The 20,536-nt window shown below is 39.7% G+C and overlaps 1 protein-coding gene across 2 annotated transcripts in view; it reads right to left on the bottom strand.

Moving 5' to 3' along the window:
- The window catches only part of USP14 (ubiquitin specific peptidase 14), a 47,079-nt gene that overhangs the window by 8,407 nt on the left and 18,136 nt on the right, over positions 1 to 20,536 (bottom strand). For both annotated transcript variants that reach the window (XM_008160165.3, XM_054723774.1), the window contains exons 6-13: positions 15,639 to 15,697; positions 10,637 to 10,767; positions 9,176 to 9,256; positions 8,157 to 8,242; positions 7,399 to 7,513; positions 1,728 to 1,793; positions 1,479 to 1,571; positions 257 to 385 (exon numbers count right to left, since the gene is read on the bottom strand). In XM_008160165.3, the coding sequence (XP_008158387.1) occupies positions 257 to 385; positions 1,479 to 1,571; positions 1,728 to 1,793; positions 7,399 to 7,513; positions 8,157 to 8,242; positions 9,176 to 9,256; positions 10,637 to 10,767; positions 15,639 to 15,697 (760 nt within the window). The remainder of the gene's footprint in view (positions 1 to 256; positions 386 to 1,478; positions 1,572 to 1,727; positions 1,794 to 7,398; positions 7,514 to 8,156; positions 8,243 to 9,175; positions 9,257 to 10,636; positions 10,768 to 15,638; positions 15,698 to 20,536) is intronic.

Here is a 20,536-nt window from a genome sequence, read left to right as displayed (position 1 = left end):
CTGTGCCCACTGCAGCCTCGTGGCCCACAGTGCTTTCAAGGTGCACAAATTCATGCACTGGGCCCGTTCTATTATAAAGAACACTTTACCATAACTGAAGTTCTTTTTCATATGCTAAAATACACCTAAAACTTTAAAGGCTTACATCAATATATGTGGGATTTGTATATGAGCTAATTTCTACAATAAATAACAATACAAAGTAATTGTTGAAGATTAAAATAATAAGATTAAAAAATCAGCAATAAGAACCTACTGTCTTTGTCTGCTGATTCACTTTTTTATCTTCTAGATCCTTGAATTTTGATCGGAAAGAGATCATTTTCTCTTGGAGTTCTGGTGTACATAGTTCATACACATCCAACATAAGAGGAAATTTAACATCCTATATACAAATCAAAGAGAAACAAATGTGTAGACAGACTTACCAAGGTAGTTATTTAAAATATCTATCATACTTTTAAAGTAGTGCTTTCATAATTCAAATAAAGTTGAAAATAAAACCTGTAAAAACTGCTTGGAAATCTTTTCAGTTGAAAACATCTAGTGCTTATTTTCAATTTGGTAACACCTTTAAGGTAAGATAAATTTTAAACTTTTTTTCCATTAAACATTTTAACCCATGAAACTGAACACAGAGGAGCTACCAAATTTTATATAACAAGGAAGCATTTTAGAAATATTAAACCCAGTTGTTGTGAAAATAATGGAGACCATCAGAGGAGTCAATTTACAAATGGGGTCACTTCTGGCTATAATTTGAAATACAATTTCACATAGAAACAAGTGATATAGTTCAGTAATATCAACATAAAAAGTGAACACTAGTAGATACTTCAACTATAGTCAACCTTCTAATATAACACTAAGTATATTTGAAAATGTATTATAAATTTCAGCTCAACAGGCTAGACCAGGAACTCTGGATATACAGCAAAGCTACAGTTCAATGAAATAGCTATGTCGTAAGGCTGGCTTCTACATTAACAGACTACAATGTAAGTACTCTTTGGGCACCAATAATTTAACATTCTCTTCACCTGAAAGAAAGGAATGCCCAGAACAGAGTGCAGTGTGTTACACTGCACCCCAACCCACCCCCAGCCCTAAAGCTACAAGGATAAGGATCTCTGATCTAGTGCAGTGTTTCTGGGAAATGGAGGGTATCCATCAGAATTATCTAGAAATCTTTTTAAAAATGTACTACCTCAGGCCCCACTTAATCAGAATCAGGGGGGTGGGAAAAAGCCAGACATGTATATGATTTAAAATAAAGAGAACAATAGGTATTTCCAATGCACATCTTGGTTAAAAACCCCTTGTCTAATGATAATAACTCCCCTATTTATATTTTAAAGAAAATTTAACTATCCCTAAAGTACTAAAGAAACCTACTATAAGTTATGAATTGCCTTATAAGTTAGGAATTGCCTTCAAAGAATAACTTTTTGTTACACTGAAAATTTTGTTATACTAACCTTAAGAACTTTAGCATTCACAGATTCCTTCTCTTTATAAAAAAATCGAACCATCTGAATAGTCAAGTAAGCAGGTAGCCGGCTGATCTTGGACTGAGAAGAAAAAATAGAAAGAAATCATTTTACATGAATATGCCACACAAGTTTTTAGTTCGTTGGTTTGGTAAAAACAAAGACTGGGCAACAGTAATTAACTGGAAAACTCTTTAACAAAATGGAATTCTATTTCAAAAGGAATGAACAACTTACAGATTTGATGTACAAAGCATTTCTTTGCAATGTTGGAGATTGTTTAGTGATTTCTTCCTGAAGTCGCTGAAAAAGAACATAATAGAGGACAAAACGTTAGGTTTTTTTTGTTGTTGTTTTAAATGTATTTTATTGATTTTTTACAGAGAAGAAGGGAGAGGGATAGAGAGTTAGAAACATCGATCAGCTGCCTCCTGCACACCTCCCACTGTGTATGTGCCTGCAACCAAGGTACATGCCCTTGACAGGAATCAAACCTGGGACCTTCAGTCGGCAGGCCGACGCTCTATCCATTGAGCCAAACCAGTTAGGGCCAAACATTAGGTTTTGGTTTTTTTCTGTGTTTTTTAAAAAATATATTTTATTGATTTTTTACAGAGAGGAAGGGAGAGGGATAGAGAGTTAGAAACATCAATGGGAAAAACATCGCTTCAGCTGCCTCCTGCACACTCCCTACTGGGGATGTGCCCGCAACCAAGGTACATGCCCTTGGCCAGAATCGAACCTAGGACCCTTCAGTCCGCAGGCCAATGCTCTATCCACTGAGCCAAACCGGTTAGGGCCAAATGTTAGTTTTAAAAAATTATTTTTTCCACAATATTGAATCACACTTTTAATTCTTTAATAGACAATGGGTTTATACCACTGAGAAATGATCTGAATGAAGACAATGTGGGAAGATGTTTATTTTTAGATATGGTTTAGTTCTTAAAAGGCATCAGACAGCATCAAGAAATTTATACTTGTGTGAACTCATTGAAATATAAAACATAATGTTTAAAGTTTTAAAATTATGACCAAATGTTATTCAGATTCTGAGAGTCTATACTGCATTTTACATAGTCTTTTATGGCATGCCTCTACTTATGATTTCAAAGCAACCCTGTTAATCTAGCCAATGTGGGAAAGCTTTTGTCCAATACGCATATCTTAATGAACATATCTACTCCTTAGAGCAGTGATGGCGAACCTATGAAACGCGTGTCAGCACTGACATGCGTAGCCATTTCTGATGACACGCGGCCACTGAGACGGCCGCATGCCGAGGATGAAACATTTGCTGCTCCTGAGGATGAAACATTTGCGAAATAATGTTTTTTCCTCAAAGTGACACACTACCCAAGTTATGCTCAGTTTTTTGGCGAAGTGTGACACACCAAGCTCAAAAGGTTGCCCATCACTGGTTTAGAGCCTGTGTGACACTGGGCCAGGTGGTTATCCCCTCTAGGCATTACTTGTAAATGGTGATAATAGTACCTATGTGATTCTGTCTCATCATTGATATTTCTCTCTCTCCTTCTCCCTTCCTCTCTGAAGTCAATAAAAAAATACTAAAAAAGTTAGCACTAAAAGGGGGAATAAATGGTGATAAAAGGAGACCTGACTTGTGGTGGCAAACACAATACAATACACTGGTGATGTATTAAAGAACTGTACATATAAAACCTATGTAATTTTATTAACCAACTAGTGGCCCAGTGCACGAATTTGTGCACATTGAAAGGAAATTAGAATATTTTAATATCGCTATTTGCCCTTTTTCTATAAGTGTCAACCAAATTCACAATCGACAATGACAGATCAAAACACACACGTGCAAGAGCTTTATATATATCGCACATGTGCGAGTCAACAGCCTTTTATAGATATAGAATAAACTTGCTTAATGAGACTTGCTTTCTGATTTAGCTAACTTTTTAGAGCCCAGTAAAGCACCCCAACTTCTCTTTCACATAATCGTCAGCAACACAGCAGTAAAATCAACACAAAGCAGATTATTATTGTAAATCATGCAGAGAGAACGAAGGGTAAAATGTTTAACTGCAGTAGTGTTTGACTATATTCTGCGCAATGAGAAAACCTGAAGCCATTTTCAAGGTCCAACATCTCTTACTTCTTTTCAGTTGGGTCAAGTTTCTAAGCTTTCTAAATCTGTTTTCTGGCTAATGAATGTTTCCACCTGGCTATAAAGCAAGTTGTGTTCCTGGTCTGAAGAAACTGCAAGGAAGCTAGTCACTAGAGAGTAAGTCCGAAAATGCTACATGATGTCATTACCCAGTGCCTACAGCCATCGTTTCTGGGCTGGGCTGGGCTGTGAGCTGCATTTTGCTCCATGGGGTCTCGGCAACACCAGCTGTGATTTGGTGGGGTGTCACTCCAGGGTGGTGGTGGGGCCTGTGTCCCACTTGGGGGAAGCCAAGTATTGCTTTGTAGGCACCAGGTCCATGGTGCCATTTCTCTGTAAATGAGCAGTGCACGTCAACGGCAGCTTCTGCGTTGAGCATCTGGCCCCTGGTGGTCACTGTGTGTCTTTGTGACCAGTTGTATGGTCAGACACTTAGCATGTTAGTCTTTTATATATAGACTAGAGGCCTGATGCACAAAGATTCGTGCAAGAATAGGCCTTTCTTCCCCTGGCTGCCGGTACTGGTTTCCATCTGGCACCTGGGACCCAGGCCTTCACTTTGGCTCTACCACCCTCTTGTAGCTCCCTCCACACACCGCCCCGCCCCGTCCGCTCTGCGCCTGTGTGCACTGCCCAGAGGCCCGGAGCGGCGCAGAACACGGCCACCACCATCTTTGTCATGTCAATTTGCTTATTCCCTCCTTATTGGCTGTGGGCGCCACATCTTTGTCACGGAGTGATGGTCAATTTGCATATCCATCTTTATTAGATAGGACTCGAGGCCCAGCATGCCACTGAAATAGTGCGAGGAGGCACCCCGCAGGGGTCTGGCACTCGTGCCTGATTCGTGCAGCGCCGGCCACTGCAGGAGTCAGGCCTGACCGGCGCCGTGGGCGGCCGGGACCCACACCTGACTCACAGCGTCCCCCGGCCCCCTGCCTGTGTCTGCTCCGGGGCTGCCTGTCTCCTTCTCCACTCCAGGCCTACCTGCACGCCCAACCTCCTCCTGTCTGGTCATGACCCATTACTGAGTCCCGGCCTAATTTGCATATTACCTCTTATATATATATATATACACTGAGTGGCCAGATTATTATAATCTCTGAATGCATAATAATCTGGCCACTCAGTGTATATCCTATATAATAAAAGGCTAATATGCAAATTGTTCCCTCGACCAGGAGTTTGACCAGCAGGCAGGCCGGCCAACCACCCATGTCCCCTCACCCTGGCCTGGCCAGGCTGGCCGGACCCCACCCATGCATGAATTCATGCACCGGGCCTCTAATACACACACACACACACACACACACACACACACACACACACACACACACAGAGTAGCCAGATTATTATGCGTTCAGAGATAATAATAATCTGGCCACTCAGTATAAAGACATAGAAAATGTCACCCCCAATAAGTTCATTTTAAAAAGTAAAATGAGCCCTAGCTGGTTTGGCTCAGTAAATAGAGCATTGGCCTGTGGACTGAAGGGTCCCGGGTTCGATTCCAGTCAAGGGCACATGCCCGGGGTTGCAGGCTCCAACCCCATTGGGGGGGTGGGAGGGGGCAGCAGATCAATGATTCTCTCTCATCATTGATGTTTCTGTCTCTCTCTCCCTCTCCCTTCCTCTCTGAAATCAATAAAAACACTTTTTTTTTTAATAGTAAAATGAAATCGGGAAAAAAAATAACACTACTAATGTGCTCTACATTGAGGATATAAATATATAAGAAATCATAGAATTAAAACAATTTACTGTTACTGTTTACTTTAAGCATGTTACACTTGTTTAAAAAAATTTTTTTTAAGTTTGGTTTTTAAAAATTACTAATCACGCCCAGCTGGTGTGGCTTGCTGATTGAATGCTGACCTACCTATGAACCAGAACAGGCGTCCTCAAACTACGGCCCACGGGCCACATGCGGGTGTTTTTGCCGTTTTGTTTTTTTACTTCAAAATAAGATATGTGCAGTGTGCATAGGAATTTGTTCATAGTTTTTTTTAAACTATAGTCCGGCCCTCCAACGGTCTGAGGGACAGTGAACTGGCCCCCTGTTTAAAAAGTGTGAGGACCCCTGAACCAGAAGGTCATTGTTCAATTCCCAGTCAGGGCACATACCTGGGGGGTTTTGGACTCAATCAACCAATAGGGGGCATGCAAAAGGCAGCCAATCAATGATTCTCTCATCATGGATGTTTTATCCCTCTCTCCCTCTCCATTCCTCTCTCTAAAATCAATTAAAAAAACCTGCGGAAAACATTACAAACATTATCACTGCAGAGTAGCTTCTGAACATTTAATCAAGTTTATTCAGAAACAAAAAGGTAATGAAATGTGAGGCCAAATTACTTAAATGATAAAAATAATCTAACACATTAAAACAATCCAATAATCAGAACAAATGATCTAAAAATTACGATAACGTAAAATTTCATGCACACATGTTTTTCAAGAAAGCATAGCTATTGCCGTGTTAGTCATCAGATAATAAGCTATACCTATTATCACCAATACACTATCATCTAGAAGTTTCAAGTATATTTCGTTTTTATAAAATTTCATAAAATTATGAAGAAAAGATCATCCTGGAGAATCCCTGACATTCTATTCCACACTCTCCAATTAATACTTATACTTCATGTTTTGAAGCCCTGAAACTTGCACAATCTAAGTTGTTATAGGATTCTTGGTGGTTAGCTAGTATTTGCAATGCTTTCAAAACTAACTTCTCTTAAAAGCCATTATGCCTCACAACTCTCCTCCCAGTACCAGAGAGCAAAGAATATCACTATTTATCTATCTACTTATGTCTCAATTTACTCAGCCTCCCCCTAATCCATTTTACCCCAAACTATAAATGGGAGTTCCCTGACAACAAATTATCTTATCAAGATACCTACCCCAATTCACTACCTATCCTTCAAAAAGATGTGCATATTTCCCAAATCACATCAAATTAACAAGTTGGCAGGCAACCATTACATTTTATCAATCTGCTCACTGTAGTGCATTCCTTAGTATGGCACTGGGCAAAGAATACTAAGTTCTTGTTCTGGATCTGTCACAAACTAAATTAAGTCACTTAAATTCTAGGACCTCACCTGTAATACTAGTGCAATGGCAGAATGACTCTATGTCCTGATCTGCACAGTACAATCCCAGTTTATACCTCATAATTATTAAATACCCTCATTACTATACCCTCAGAGCCTCCTGCAAGCCTCTGGTTCCATTTTTGCCAACCAATCAGTACATAACCTTGTTTTATATTTCTGTATAATGATATCGTACTTAACATACACTGTTAATCATTAACATGGAATTCAGTCACTACTACACTAAAACTCATTCCTGAATGAAACTTATCTAAGAAACTTAATTTTCTCCTTAAGGTATGTCACAGCCCTCTTGCACTTAAAACATGAGACAGCACTTCAGCCCTATGTTTGAAGGCCATTTTAAATAGCAAAATCAGTAAGCACAAAAATGCAAAACATGTGGCACTAAAAAATGATTGCGAAGACACTTGTTTATAGTATGAGAGCTGAAATGAGAAGTCAGAGCATCAACTTTCTGGACCTCAGGTGGTACAGTGTGTGTTTCAGGCAACTCAAAATTTTTGCCACACTAAGCATGTCTTCAAATGATCGTGAAAACACCACAAGTACTGATGTTGGGTCAAAAATAAATTTTAGAGAGTAGGTGCATTTGCAAATGCAGAATCCATAAATAATGATGATCAACTCCAATTGTTCTTACCAATTTAAGTCCTGTAAAAAGATACTTGACTTCTTGATTGATAAAACAGCTAAGCTGAAGCTGATTTTCTTTTCCTTTAGTGACTTCTTCTTCTTCAGATTCTGTGCATCTCATGCTGTGCAAAGTAAGATAAGGAAAATGGCTAATGCTATTAAAATTAATAGTATCATTCATTATCATTTAAAATATTTTGGTCTTCCAATAGAGGTTTATTTCAACATATTTTAAAATGCTCATTCGCTTACCAACAATATTGAGTAATGAATGTAAGAAAAGGATAAACATTAAAGAAACATAAGTTGTTATTTACATGGTGTTAAGATGGTCTTAACCAAAAGATACATAAAGAGAAATATTTTCTAAGTTTCTATCCTAGAAACATCAGCTAGAAAATACTTCCCTAAATTCATGTTTTATGAATTGGTTCAATCTCATGTATATAACTGGTACACTCTATTTCATACAATTAAAAATTCTCTGAGGCAAATTAATAAAATTGACTATGTTAAAGATGTTCGTAAGAAAAAATAATGAATATCCTTAAAGTATATACACTTATCTAACCTTTAAGATCACTCCAATGGGTATACTTCTCCAAATTTCATATTTCCATGACATGTTTTAGACATAAAAACCTCTAAAGAATTTTCCTTCCATCCCACCCACCACTCCAATCAGCCAAGGTATTTATAGCAATTCACTTCATACGCTTCTAGTAAGTTCTGAGTAGTTTATACATATCTGGCTCATAAGGATACGTAGTTTCAAACTCAACTCCAAAGTACTGGTCAATTAAACTTTTCTTTTTAGATGGTGTCACTGCTGATGCAGATGAAGAATCTGTCTGCAAAAATTAAAAACATGTGTTTATTAATATTTATTACCTTCCACAAAATCAGTTTAGAAATACAAATGTAAGTTGGGTTTTGTTTTTATTTTTTGTTTTTTTAAAATATATTTTATTAATTTTTTTGCCCTAACCGGTTTGGCTCAGTGGATAGAGCATCAGCCTGCGGACTCAAGGGTCCCGGGTTCGATTCCGGTCAAGGCCATGTACCTTGGTTGCGGGTACATCCCCAGTAGGGGGTGTGCAAGAGGCAGCTGATGGATGTTTCTCTCTCATCGATGTTTCTAACTCTATCCCTCTCCCTTCCTCTCTGTAAAAAATCAATAAAATATATTTTAAAATATATATGTATTTTTAATTGATTTTTTACAGAGAGGGATAAAGAGTTAGAAACATGAATGAGAGAGAAACATCGATCAGCTGCCTCCTGCACACCCCCAACTGGGGATGTGCCCTTGACCGGAATAGAACCTGGGACCTTTCAGTCCGCAGGCCAACGCTCTATCCACTGAGCCAAACCAGTTAGGGCCAAATGTAAGTTGCAATTCCTTTCTACACAATCCTTCTACTGCTCAAAAAATATTGCCAAAAAACTATAGATGCACAATATCAATTAATTAAGTTTAATACAATACATTGAATTCAAGTGTCAAATGTAAGTTTCCAAATTCCAACTACAGATTGACCATCTAAAGTATTCAAGTACATGTCTATCCATTAAGATGAATTTATTTCAAGCCTTTAGGGTAGGGATGAATCAAGGTTACAATGAAGATCTGTAATCACAAATATATTTCAACTAGAGGCCCTGCGTGCACAAAATCGTGTGCGAGTAGCTCTCTGCCCCTAGTAGCTCTCTGCAGTGAGTAGCTCACGCCCCGCCCCGCCGTTACAGTGTCACAACCACAGGCCTTTTATGATATAGATTACCTCTTTTACAGAATCATCCTCTATGGCTTCCAATTTCTGTTGCAATACTCGCATCATTTGTATCCAACATTCATTAGCATCCTGAAATTTTTAAAATGACATAGTAAGTAATCTTGGCTGTGACAGTGTTTGGTCTATAGAATCCTTCCAAAATAATTCGTGTTCTTAGAGAAGAAGAAAGCTACATTTTTTAAAAAAATGTTAAGCCAAATATCTAATATTTTATGATCTTCAAAACAACAAAAATTCCAAAATAGTTTTTTCAGTCATTCAAAACATGTTTACTGAATTCCTAATTATGCTAAACATTGGTCTAGACACTAGGAATACATAGCAGTAAATAAAATAAAGTTCAATTGGGAAACACAGATAAAAAAAATATATAACATTAATTCAAGTCCAAAGAAGAGTTATAAAGGGGGAGAGCAAGTAATACAGGAGCAAAAATTGACTGATGCAAGGAAAGTGAGCTATTACAAAAGGACAGTCAAAGAAAGTCTCTCTGATGCCTTGACATTTGAGTCATGAGATCTGAAGGTAAGGAGGAAAGTCATGCACTGAGAGCCAAAGGAACAAGAGGTAAGGCCCTGCAGAACAAGGATACATGGAGGGTTTAAAAAGTAGCAAGGGCCGAAACCGGTTTGGCTCAGTGGACAGAGCATCAGCCTGTGGACTAAAGGGTCCCAGGTTTGATTCCGGTCAAGGGCACGTACGTTGGTTGCGGGCACATCCCCAGTGGGGGGCGTGCAGGAGGCAACTGATCGATGTTTCTCTCTCATCGATGTTTCTAACTCTCTATCTCTCTCCCTTCCTCTGTGTAAAAAAAATCAATAAAATATATTTTAAAAAATAAATAAAAAATAAAAAGTAGCAAGGAAGCCCTGTCGGTGTGGCTCAGTGGTTGAGCATCAACCCATGAACCAGGAAGTCGCAGTTGGACTCCTGGTCAGGGCATATCATGGGTTGCAGGCTCAATCCCCAGTAGGGGGCGTGCAGGAGGCAGCCAATCAATGATTCTCATCATTGATTTTTCTCTCTCTCTCTGAAATCAATTAAAACATACTTTTTTAAAAAATAGCAAGGAAGTCAGTATCTGGAGAGAAGCAAGGAAGACAGTGGCATCTGATGAGTTCAGAAAGGTAGCCAGAGGCTAGGTTATTTAGGATTATTTAGGATTTAGCTTATTTAGGGATAGAACATCACTAGGAAGTACTGAACATGGGGCCAACATAATCTTATTTACATTTTAAAAGGCCTCTGGGGACTATATGGAGAAACATTGCAAAGAAACAAAAACAGAGCAAGAGGATCAGTTAACAGAATATTGCATCATGCCAGGCAAGACATAATAGAACTAGATGATGTATATTTGTATTTCCAAATATATTCCAATAAGTATAAGTGTAGGAAACTTAAGATTTACATTTATAAAATGAAAACCAAGAACCTTGACCTGATTACCTGTTGAAGATACTGTCCTTGTTCGCCCTTCTCTGCAAACTGTGGAAAAGCCATGTGCAAAAACTGCAGTAGAATAATAGGTGGAATACTAGAAGAAGTTTTATCCATGGAATCAAACAAATCTCTAAGAGCTTAAAAACAAAGCAACAGTACCTTAGTAAGAGTGGCATACTTAACACATGCTACTGTAAATTAAATTTTAATTGCTATAGACAAAAAAACTGCTTAATAACTTTTTATGTACATCTATTCATTTTGCAATTATTTGACTCCTAATAAGAAAAAGATTGGTTTTCAAATCTTAATGAACTCACCAGAATTTATACTGCAGTCACTAGCTATAAACAACTTCTGAGCCCTACCCCTCTCTCCTTTCCAGCCGCTGTTTTACCAAACAAAGCAGGGTATATATTAATTCAATACAAATACATAAAACTTCTGTCTAGAGATCAAACAGGTATAATGTTACTATTCTGCCACTATGCCGTTATCAAGCCATCAGGTCTTCACTCCTAACTCACTTCCCTTTACTTGGTCCCCATCTACTGAACTCCTGAATATTTAAATCTGGCTCTTTAAACAACGTATTTCCTGATTGTACTGAACAACTTAAGAAAAAAACGAAAACTAATTTGCCTTCTTCAAAATCTTTCCTGTTTATCCCCTCTCAGCATCATGAATCCCATAGTCATGGTCTCAGCCCTGGCTTCTGGAGGTCAGAATACTTTTCCTTTGCTGATTTCCTATCTATTACTTTGTCCTTATTTCCTGTACAGCAAAACTCTAATCTAGCTTATCTTGACTTGTTAACTAAAATGTGAATGTTATCTATTATTGTTAGAGATAACTGAAACCCAGTAAATACTACATCTCAGCACATAATAAGAGCTCAATTAAATATTCCTGAATAAATCAATTAAACATAATGCTTAAAAAATACATTTGGTTCCAGCCATTGTGGCTCTGTGTTTGAGCATGGACCTATCAACCAAGAGGTCACAGTTCCATTCTTAAGTCACGGCACATGCCCTGGTTGCAGGCTCAATCTCTGATAAGGGGCATGCAGGAGGCAGCCGATCGATGATTCTCTCTCATCATTGATGTTTATATCTCTCTCTCCTCTCCAAAATCAATAAATATATATATATTTTTTGGAGGGAGGGCTGAAATTTAAGCATCACTACTAAGCTATTTTTAAAATAAAAAGTCTAAACTATAATAACACTTTAAAACGCACACTGCTAAAAAAAGATGGTTTAAGATTTAATATGTACTATGAATAAATTATTTAATATATATCATCTCAATATATTTTATTTGAAAAAAGGTCAAAAATACACTATACATTAGAAGCGACTAATGAACCCTCATCAGTTTGGCTCAGTGGTTAGAGCGTTGGCCGACAGACTAAAGGGTCTCAGGTTCTATTCTGGTGAAGGGCACATACCTCAGTTGCAGGCTCGATCTCTGGTACCCACCAGGGTGCATGCAGGAGGCAACCAACCGATGTGTCTCTTCCACATTTATGTTTCTCTCTCTCTGTCTCTCCCCCTCCATTCCACTCTCTCTAAAAATCAATGAAAAAAATATCCTCAGGAGGTTTAACCAAAAAAATAAATAAAAGAGACTAACGAGATGTAACAACTAAATGTAATGTGTAATCTAAACTGGCTCCTGAAGCAAAAAAAAAAAACAACTTTACAATGGGCAATACTGGGTCAACTGGCAAAAGTTAAATAAAGTCTGTATGTTAGAGTACTATATCAGTATTAAACTCCCAGATTTAGAAAATTGTCCTGTAGTTATGAATGTCTTTATTGTTTGGAAATACGTACTGTAATATATATAAAAGCCCAAGCGACCTTTATGATCGGATGACCCAACAACCAGACGACTGGCTGGTAGCTATGACACACACTGACCACCAGGGGGCAGCTCCCTATGACACACACTGACCACCAGGGGGCAGCTCCTGCATTAAGTGACTGCCCCCCTGGTGGTCAGTGTGCTCCCACAGCCAACCTCCCATAGCCCCTTTCCCCAGCTGGCCAGCTCCAGTCAGGACTAGGTGAGACGGCCCCAATGGGCCCTGATTGCTGGCCAGGCCGAGGGACCCCACCTGTGCACGAATTCATGCACTGGGCCTCTAGGTCAGGAATAAAAGTCATGATGTGTGCAACTTACTCTCAAAAAAAAAGAATACGCATTATAGACAATAATGAACCAGACGTGACAAAAAATTAGTAATTGATAAATTCTTGCAACTTTTCTGTAAATTTAAATTTAGTTCAAAATAAAAATGTTTAAAAACTCAAGAAGCAAAAAGAACAGTATTTTTCATCTCATCAATACTATAAGCTTCCTATCTACACTAATCTACACTAATTCTACACTAATAAAAAAAGATGCGACGCCCACCAGCCAATCAGGAGTGAGTATGCAAACTAATCTGACAAAGATGGCAGGTTGATTTGCATACGCAGGCACCAAGCAGCCTGGGTCCTGGGAACATCCTCGGGACCCAGGCCGCTCCTAGCCTGTAGGCCCGCGCGTAGGCCCTGAGCGGCCAGGGTCCCAGAACGCCCCAGGCCACTCCGGGCCTACGGGCGCAGGCACCAAGCGATGGCCCGGGTCCACGCCCCCAGCAGCCACAGCACAGCCCGGGTCCACGCCCCCCCATCCCGGCAGACACAACGCGGCGCTGCTGGCCTTGGGGCGTGCCCCACTGGGCTGCGGGGACACGCCCCTTAGCCCAGTGGACACAACGCAGGGGGTCCTCTGCACATGAGCTGTAGAGGAAACAACTTTTCTTTTCTTTTTTTTTAAATATATTTTATTGATTTTTTTACAGAGAGGAAGGGAGAGGGATAGACAGTCGGAAACATCGATGAGAGAGAAACATCAATCAGCTGCCTCCTACACACCTCCCCACTGGGGATGTGCCCCCAACCAAGGTACATGCCCTTAACAGGAATCAAACCTGGGACCCTTCAGTCTGCAGGCCAACACTCTTATCCACTGAGCCAAACCAGTTCGAGTGTAAACACCTTTTCTGACCGCTCATGGGCTAAGTTCCCTGTACACCGCCACTTGCAGTGTTCTTGGTAACTTGGGTAATAAGAATCCAAGAAGGTGATCTAGGGTTTTTCCACCACATTCCTTATTCAGCAATAAAAAGGAATGAAGTACTGATACATGCTATAATGTGGATGAACCTTGAAATCACTCTAAGTGAAAGAAGTCAGTCAAAAAAGAGGATATGTTGTGTAATTCCATTTATATCAAAAGTCCAGAATAGATAAATCTACAGAGGCTGATAGCTAATCAGTGGCTGCATAGGGCTGGGAGTGGTTAACCGAAAACAGGGTGACTACTAAAAGTTCGAGTTTCTTTTGGAGTGATGAAAATGTTCTAAAATTGATTTTGGTGATGGTTGCACAACTCTGTAAATATACTAAAAAGCAATGCATTGTACACTTTGCATGGGTGAATTGTATAGCATATGAATATCTCAATCAAGTGGTTACCAAAAAAAAGTGTGCTTATAAAACCCTTATTAACCTAGCCCAATGATTTAAGAGGGTATTCATTTTGCCCTGCCCGATGTGATTCTGTTGGATGAGTATTGTACCAAAAGGTCACCATGCACCAAAAGGTCACCGTCACCGGTTAAATTCCTGGTCAGGGCACATATCTGAATCATGGGTATGTTTCCCAGTTAGGGGGTGTGTGGGAGGCAGCCTATTGATGTTTCTCTATCACACTGATATTTCTCTCTCTCGCTCTCCCTTCCTCTCTCTAAAATCAATTAAAACAGAAACAAAAACAAGAGGGTACTCATTTTGTCAAGTTGTCCCAAAATGAGACGGGAATACATGGCCTCATGTAATGAAGAAATAAGGTATTTCTATCATTCAGGAATTTCCATGTCTCCTCATTCCTCATACACCACTTCCTTACACTAATACCCACCAGGATTCTTTTTTATAATGATCACATCAACTATAATAAAACCTATCCCTGGTATCCCTAAAGATATATTATACTAATAAACCTAAAGCCAAAATTATAATTTAATCCAAATACTGGTTTCCAAAAAATTCTATCACTGGTTTATAATGCTATATAATAAAAGGCTAGTATATAAATATACCCAACAGCAGAACCACCCAACAACCAGACACTACGACATGCGCTGAGCACCAGGGTGTGTGCGGAACATGGCAGGCATTAGCTGTGGTGGGATGGTGGAGCAGGTGAGCAGGGGCACCAGACCAAGGTGGGGCGCCCGTCACTGTCATCGGGGCAAGCCTCGGGTGCTTACTGAAAATTCTTTGTTCCCGCACCTGCTGCCGGCTCCAGCCCCACTCACACCCGCTGCTGGCACCAGAGCCGCTGCTCACACCCACTGCTAGTGCTGGCCCTGCTCACACCCACAGCCAGTGCAGCAGCTGCCACTCACACCCGCTGCCAGTGCTCGGCAATGGTCCCAATCACTTGGCGCCATCAGCAGATGAGAGCAGAAGCTGCTGGCCCTGATCATCCCTGAGGGCTTCAGCACTTCCACCTGCTCCTGAGGGGCGATTGGGGCAGCAGTTGCCGCTTGCACCCGCTGGTGGCGCCCAGCCCCAATCGCTTTGCGCCATCAGCAGGTGCGATTGGTGAAGGCAGGAGTGGGCTGCCGGCAGACAGGGGACCGGGGGCCGCGGCGGGAGGAGCCGAGCAGGGGTACGGAGGATGGGCCAAGACCTGCCCCCTGTGCCTACCGCAGCCTCACGGCTCACAATTCCTTTCAAGTTGCACGAATTCGTGCACTAGGCCCCTAGTTTGGATAATAAAATAAGTCCCCAGATGTTTACAGTAAGTAGACCAATTTTAATGAGGTAATGTTTTAGAAAACACATTTTGTAAATTGAAAGGCACTAAACAAACTGTGAGTAAAAATAACATTTATTGGATATTATACTCTCTCTTGAAAAGTATGTATTTTTAAGATACTGACCTGCAGTAATATATTGTGCTGAAGCCATTTCCCCTGAAGCTCTCAAGGCACCAGCATACCTAGGGACATTAAGGCAGAATTAAATAATTAGAATTCAATTCATTCTCAAACTCAAATGGGAAGAAACCAGTTAAAAGGACTTATTATGACACTCAACTGCAAGTTTCTCAGATTTGCTCCCACCTTTCTATTTTCATCTCTGGTTTTGTTCCTTTAAGCCTTATATGGACAAAAAAGGTGTACCAAGAAAAGGAATTTAAATAAATAAAGCCACACTTTAACTTCTTTCTTGCCCTAGCCGGTTTGGCTCAGTGGATAGAGCGTCGGCCTGCAGACTGAAGGGTCCCAGGTTCAATTCCGGCCAAGGGCTCATGCCTGGGTTTCGAGCTCGATCCCCAGTAGGGGGCGAGCAGGAGGCAGCTGATCAATGATTCTCATCATTGATGTTTCTATCTCTATCTCTCTATCCCTCTCCCTTCCTCTCTAAAATCAATAAAAATATTTTAAATTCTTTCCCCTTGTCTAACTCATCTATACCAAACATTTTCTGAAAACAGTGTAAAACAAGAAGTATAAATTAACTGTCTATTACAAAGAAAGTAAAATAAAACTTCAAAATAATGAAGAAAAAAGACATTAGATCAAAAACATTAAATCAAAATCAATTTACCTATATTCAAAACTAAGTCACTTAAATTTCAAGTCAGTTTGCTCACCTATAAAATGAGCACTTTCTATAAAGTAATTTCTAAATCTACTTTCAGCTCTACAATTCTGTTCCCTTATAGTAATACAAAAAACTAGCTTTCCAGAAGAAATATTCAAACCACAGTATTTACTAATACAATATCTTTTACGACAAAAGATCAGAAATTATCATTCAGGTAATATTCAAACATTAGGAGTATGAGAGAGATTGCATATTCACTATGATCAAAACTATGCTTACATACTATATATCTACTAAAATGAAAATGAGTGATATCACCCAAGACTGGCAAGAATGTGGAGCAACCAGAACTACTGACACAATCAATAATATGGATGACTCTCAGACACTATGCTCGAGTGAACTAAGTCAAAACAAAACAAAAGAAAAAAAAAAAAGTACATTCTGTGCATTTAGGAATGCACAATGGTGGAAGGGGATGAGGACAGAATGGAAAAGGCATAAGAAAACTTGATAGGATGGTGAAAATGTTTTATAATTTCATTGTAAAATAGGTTACAGAGAATTTGCATTTGTCAAAATTGATCACAATGAACATTAAAAATGCATCCCTTTTACTAGATGTTTATTTTTTTAAATTGAAATATAATCTACAACAAAAATTCTGCTTATGTAAATAGAAAGGTCACAAAAAATATTATTAAACTAGAATCCATGTGCCAGTAGCTCGCCAGTAGCTCGCCTCTGCCCTCCAGTAGTTCTTTGCCTGCTACCCCACCCTCCTGTAGCTCCCCCACATAGCTTGCTGCCGTGCCCCCTCCTGTAGCTCTCTGTAGCCCACTTGTAGCCAGTAGCTCGCTGCCGCCCTCCTGTAGCTCTCTCCGCCCCCCACCCTCATAGCTTGCTGCCCTGCCCCCTCCTGTAGCTGCTCCACCCTCCTGCTGATCCGTGATCCAGTTGTTACACGGGATTATATTCAAATGAATAGTTTGGTTTTTTCTTTTTTTCATTTATTTAGATCTGTTGGAAACTGAGAATACAAATATTACACATAATTTAATTCCATCCCCTCAAAACTCTCACTTTTACAGGAAAACATAGTTCCTACTTAAGATAAAACTATCCAATAAGCCAATTAACAATGAACTTTACAAAGAAAAACGGTTAGAAAATAGAGAGGAACTGACAGAAATACTAAGGTTTAAAAGATAGAAATACTGAATTTTACGGACAAAAGAACCAAGAGTCTTTGTCAAGTCAATAAATAAAAATTAAATTATGCCGAAACCAGTTTGGCTCAGTGGATAGAGCGTCGGTCTGTGGACTGAAGGGTCCCGGGTTCGATTCCAGTCAAGGGCATGTACACTGGTTGCAGGCACATCCCTGGTAGGGGGTGTGCAGGAGGCAGCTGGTCGATGTTTCTCTCTCATCGATGTTTCTAGCTCTCTATCCCTCTCCCTTCCTCTCTGTAAAAAATCAACAAAATGTATATTTTTTTAAAAATTAAATTATAATATAAAAATTTAAATGTAATTAAGTTAGCTTAATGTCTATTACACTTTATCACCTACAAAAAGAGGTTGTCTTAACTTTTCTATCTGTGAAATATTCAGAACAAGCAATCATACATCAGATCAACCTAAACATTTATGAACAGAAGGATGAATAACTATTTGGTAACATATACATAAAGGGTATTATTATATAGCATGAACATAAATGAACTACAACTATAAATACACACCATGGATAAATCAAACATAATGAGCTAGACTAAAATAAACACAATATACTAGTATATGTTTTTGTTTATAAGTAGTTCAAAATAGTCAAATAAGTCAGGTTAGTATTAACAACTTTAGAAAGAAGGCTGGAGTAGTGATTAGGAAGGGATAGGTCAGGGGATTTTGGGAGTGCTAACAGGGTTCTGTTTATCTGTATTGTTACATGGATGTGTTCATTCTGGGATAATTCATTTGTATACTTTTCTGGATATTATAATTCAATAATTAAAAACAAACTTTGGGCCAAAAATAAGAGATTTTTATAGTATTATTTTTTTAAAAATAACTGAACAGCATTTTCTAATTATTTATATGTACACTAGAGGCCCGATGCACAAAATTCGTGCAAGAGTAGGCTTTCCTTCCCCCGGCTGCTGGCACCAGCTTCCCTCTGGCACCCAGGACCCAGGCTTCCCTCCAACCGCTGGCAGGCACCCAGGATCGGGCTTTTCTAGCAGCCCCAGCTTCATTCAGAAGGTCGTCTGGAAGGACATCTGGTCTAATTAACATATTATGCTTTTATTATTATAGATATAAATAAGTGACCCAGGCATTCAACTTAAGAAGTTAGAAAACAGTAAAACAAGCAAAAAAATAATAATAAAGTAAAACAAGCCTAAAAAAGTAGAAGAAATTAATACAAACAAAAGTAGGATGCTAACCAGTGATCACGGACAACAAGGGGGTGGGGGCATGTGTGGGGAGGGGTTTGGAATGGGAATGGGGGGGATGGGGCCAAATATGTGATACCTTAATCAATAAAGTAATTTAAAAAAAAAGTAGGATGAATCAGACAATTGAAATAATTGAGTGACTAAATCTAATAGCTGATTCTGTGAAAAACAGAATACATTTGCCTCTGGCAAGATAATCAAGGGAAGAAAAGAAAAAATTTAACAAATAAAATGGAACCTCAGTTCTCAAACTTAATTTGTTCTGGAAGGCTGTTCAAGAAGTGATTTGTTCAAAAACCGAATCATTTTTCCCCATTAGAGAAATCCATTCCAGACCCCAAAACGAAAAAGCACGAAAATATTCACAGCACAGTTTTCTGAAATGTTAACAATTCGAGGTTTAGTGGTAAAGTGATTCATACTTCCCACTCTCTCCTTTGTCGCCCAAGAGATGGGTTACTGATCATACAGGTATCAGCATGAAAGGGTTGTCGGATAGAGAATAGAAATTTTGTTTGACTACCAAGACTTTTTCATTGAACAACTTGACCAAAAACAGAATTATTAGAGGTGGGAGATGTTCGAGAACTGAGGTTTGACTTAAATAAAAACGGGGGCGGGGGGAACACTCTTATGCTAAAACTAGAGGCCCAGTGCATGATTGAATCAGGCACGTGTAGGGGGGAAGCTGGGTGCCTGTCCGCTGGTGCACCAGGCCTTTCAGAAGCCTCCGGCACGGTGAAGGCTTCTGAAATGCCTGGTGCCTGAGTGGACAGGCACCCAGCTCCCACACTTTTGCTTTCGATCGCGGGGGAGCTGAGGGCCTGTCTGCTGGTGCACCAGGCCTTTCAGAAGCCTCCCGCGCGGCGAAGGCTTCTGAAATGCCTGGTGCCTGAGCGGACAGGCACCCAGCTCCCCCACTTTTGATGGTCCGCAGTGGGACATGAGCTCGCTGCCCCAGAGCCCCTTCTGTGCTGCAGCACAGCCATGGCGCAGACGCTGAGCTCAAGCCGCCCGCTGGCGACGCGAGCTCAGCGTCCCGCCGGCCAATCGGCCACCCCGGCCACCCCGAGTCCCGCCCCCCCGCGCCTCCTGGCCAATCGCGGGCATAGCAAAAGTACAGCCAATTTGCATATTTGTCTATTATTAGGTAGGATTAGGTAGGATAGCTTAAAGACATAAGGACAAATTCTTAGGAAAACATAAATTACCAAAACTGACTCTAAAAGACACAAAAAGTATATGAAGAAGAGAAGGTTAAATCCAGCCAATTTTATTAGTAAATTCTATCAAGAAAATATCATTCTTACACATATTTAAAAATGAAAGTAAGATAGAAACCTAGTAACTGTTAATGGAAAAAACTCACTATTGTGTACTAACCAAGAGTTGGTTTGCCAGTCTCCAATATGACAAAAATATGGCCAAGTGATACTATTTTTTATAACTTACAGAATTTTCAAATGTAATTTTTATTATATGCACTTTATACTTTAGGTTCTAAATTTAGAGCTCCCACATTACAATTGACATCAAGCAACCAGATTTGCTTGGCCCTTACTGCCTCTTCAATCAATCCAGTCTATTTTTCTTAAATGTACTTTCTTTCTACTCACTCCCTTTTCAGCCAATATAATCTATTTCTCCTGAATGTACTTTCTATCTTTCATCATTATACATCCTGCTCTCTACAACCTGTCAAATAAAAACTCTATTTGAGCTCTAACCGGTTTGGCTCAGTGGATAGAGCGTTGGCCTGCGGACTCAAGG

The sequence above is a fragment of the Eptesicus fuscus genome, chromosome 12, assembly GCF_027574615.1.
Source record: "Eptesicus fuscus isolate TK198812 chromosome 12, DD_ASM_mEF_20220401, whole genome shotgun sequence".
In the NCBI taxonomy this organism is placed as follows: domain Eukaryota; kingdom Metazoa; phylum Chordata; class Mammalia; order Chiroptera; family Vespertilionidae; genus Eptesicus; species Eptesicus fuscus.
This window is presented reverse-complemented; position numbering and strand designations above follow the sequence as displayed.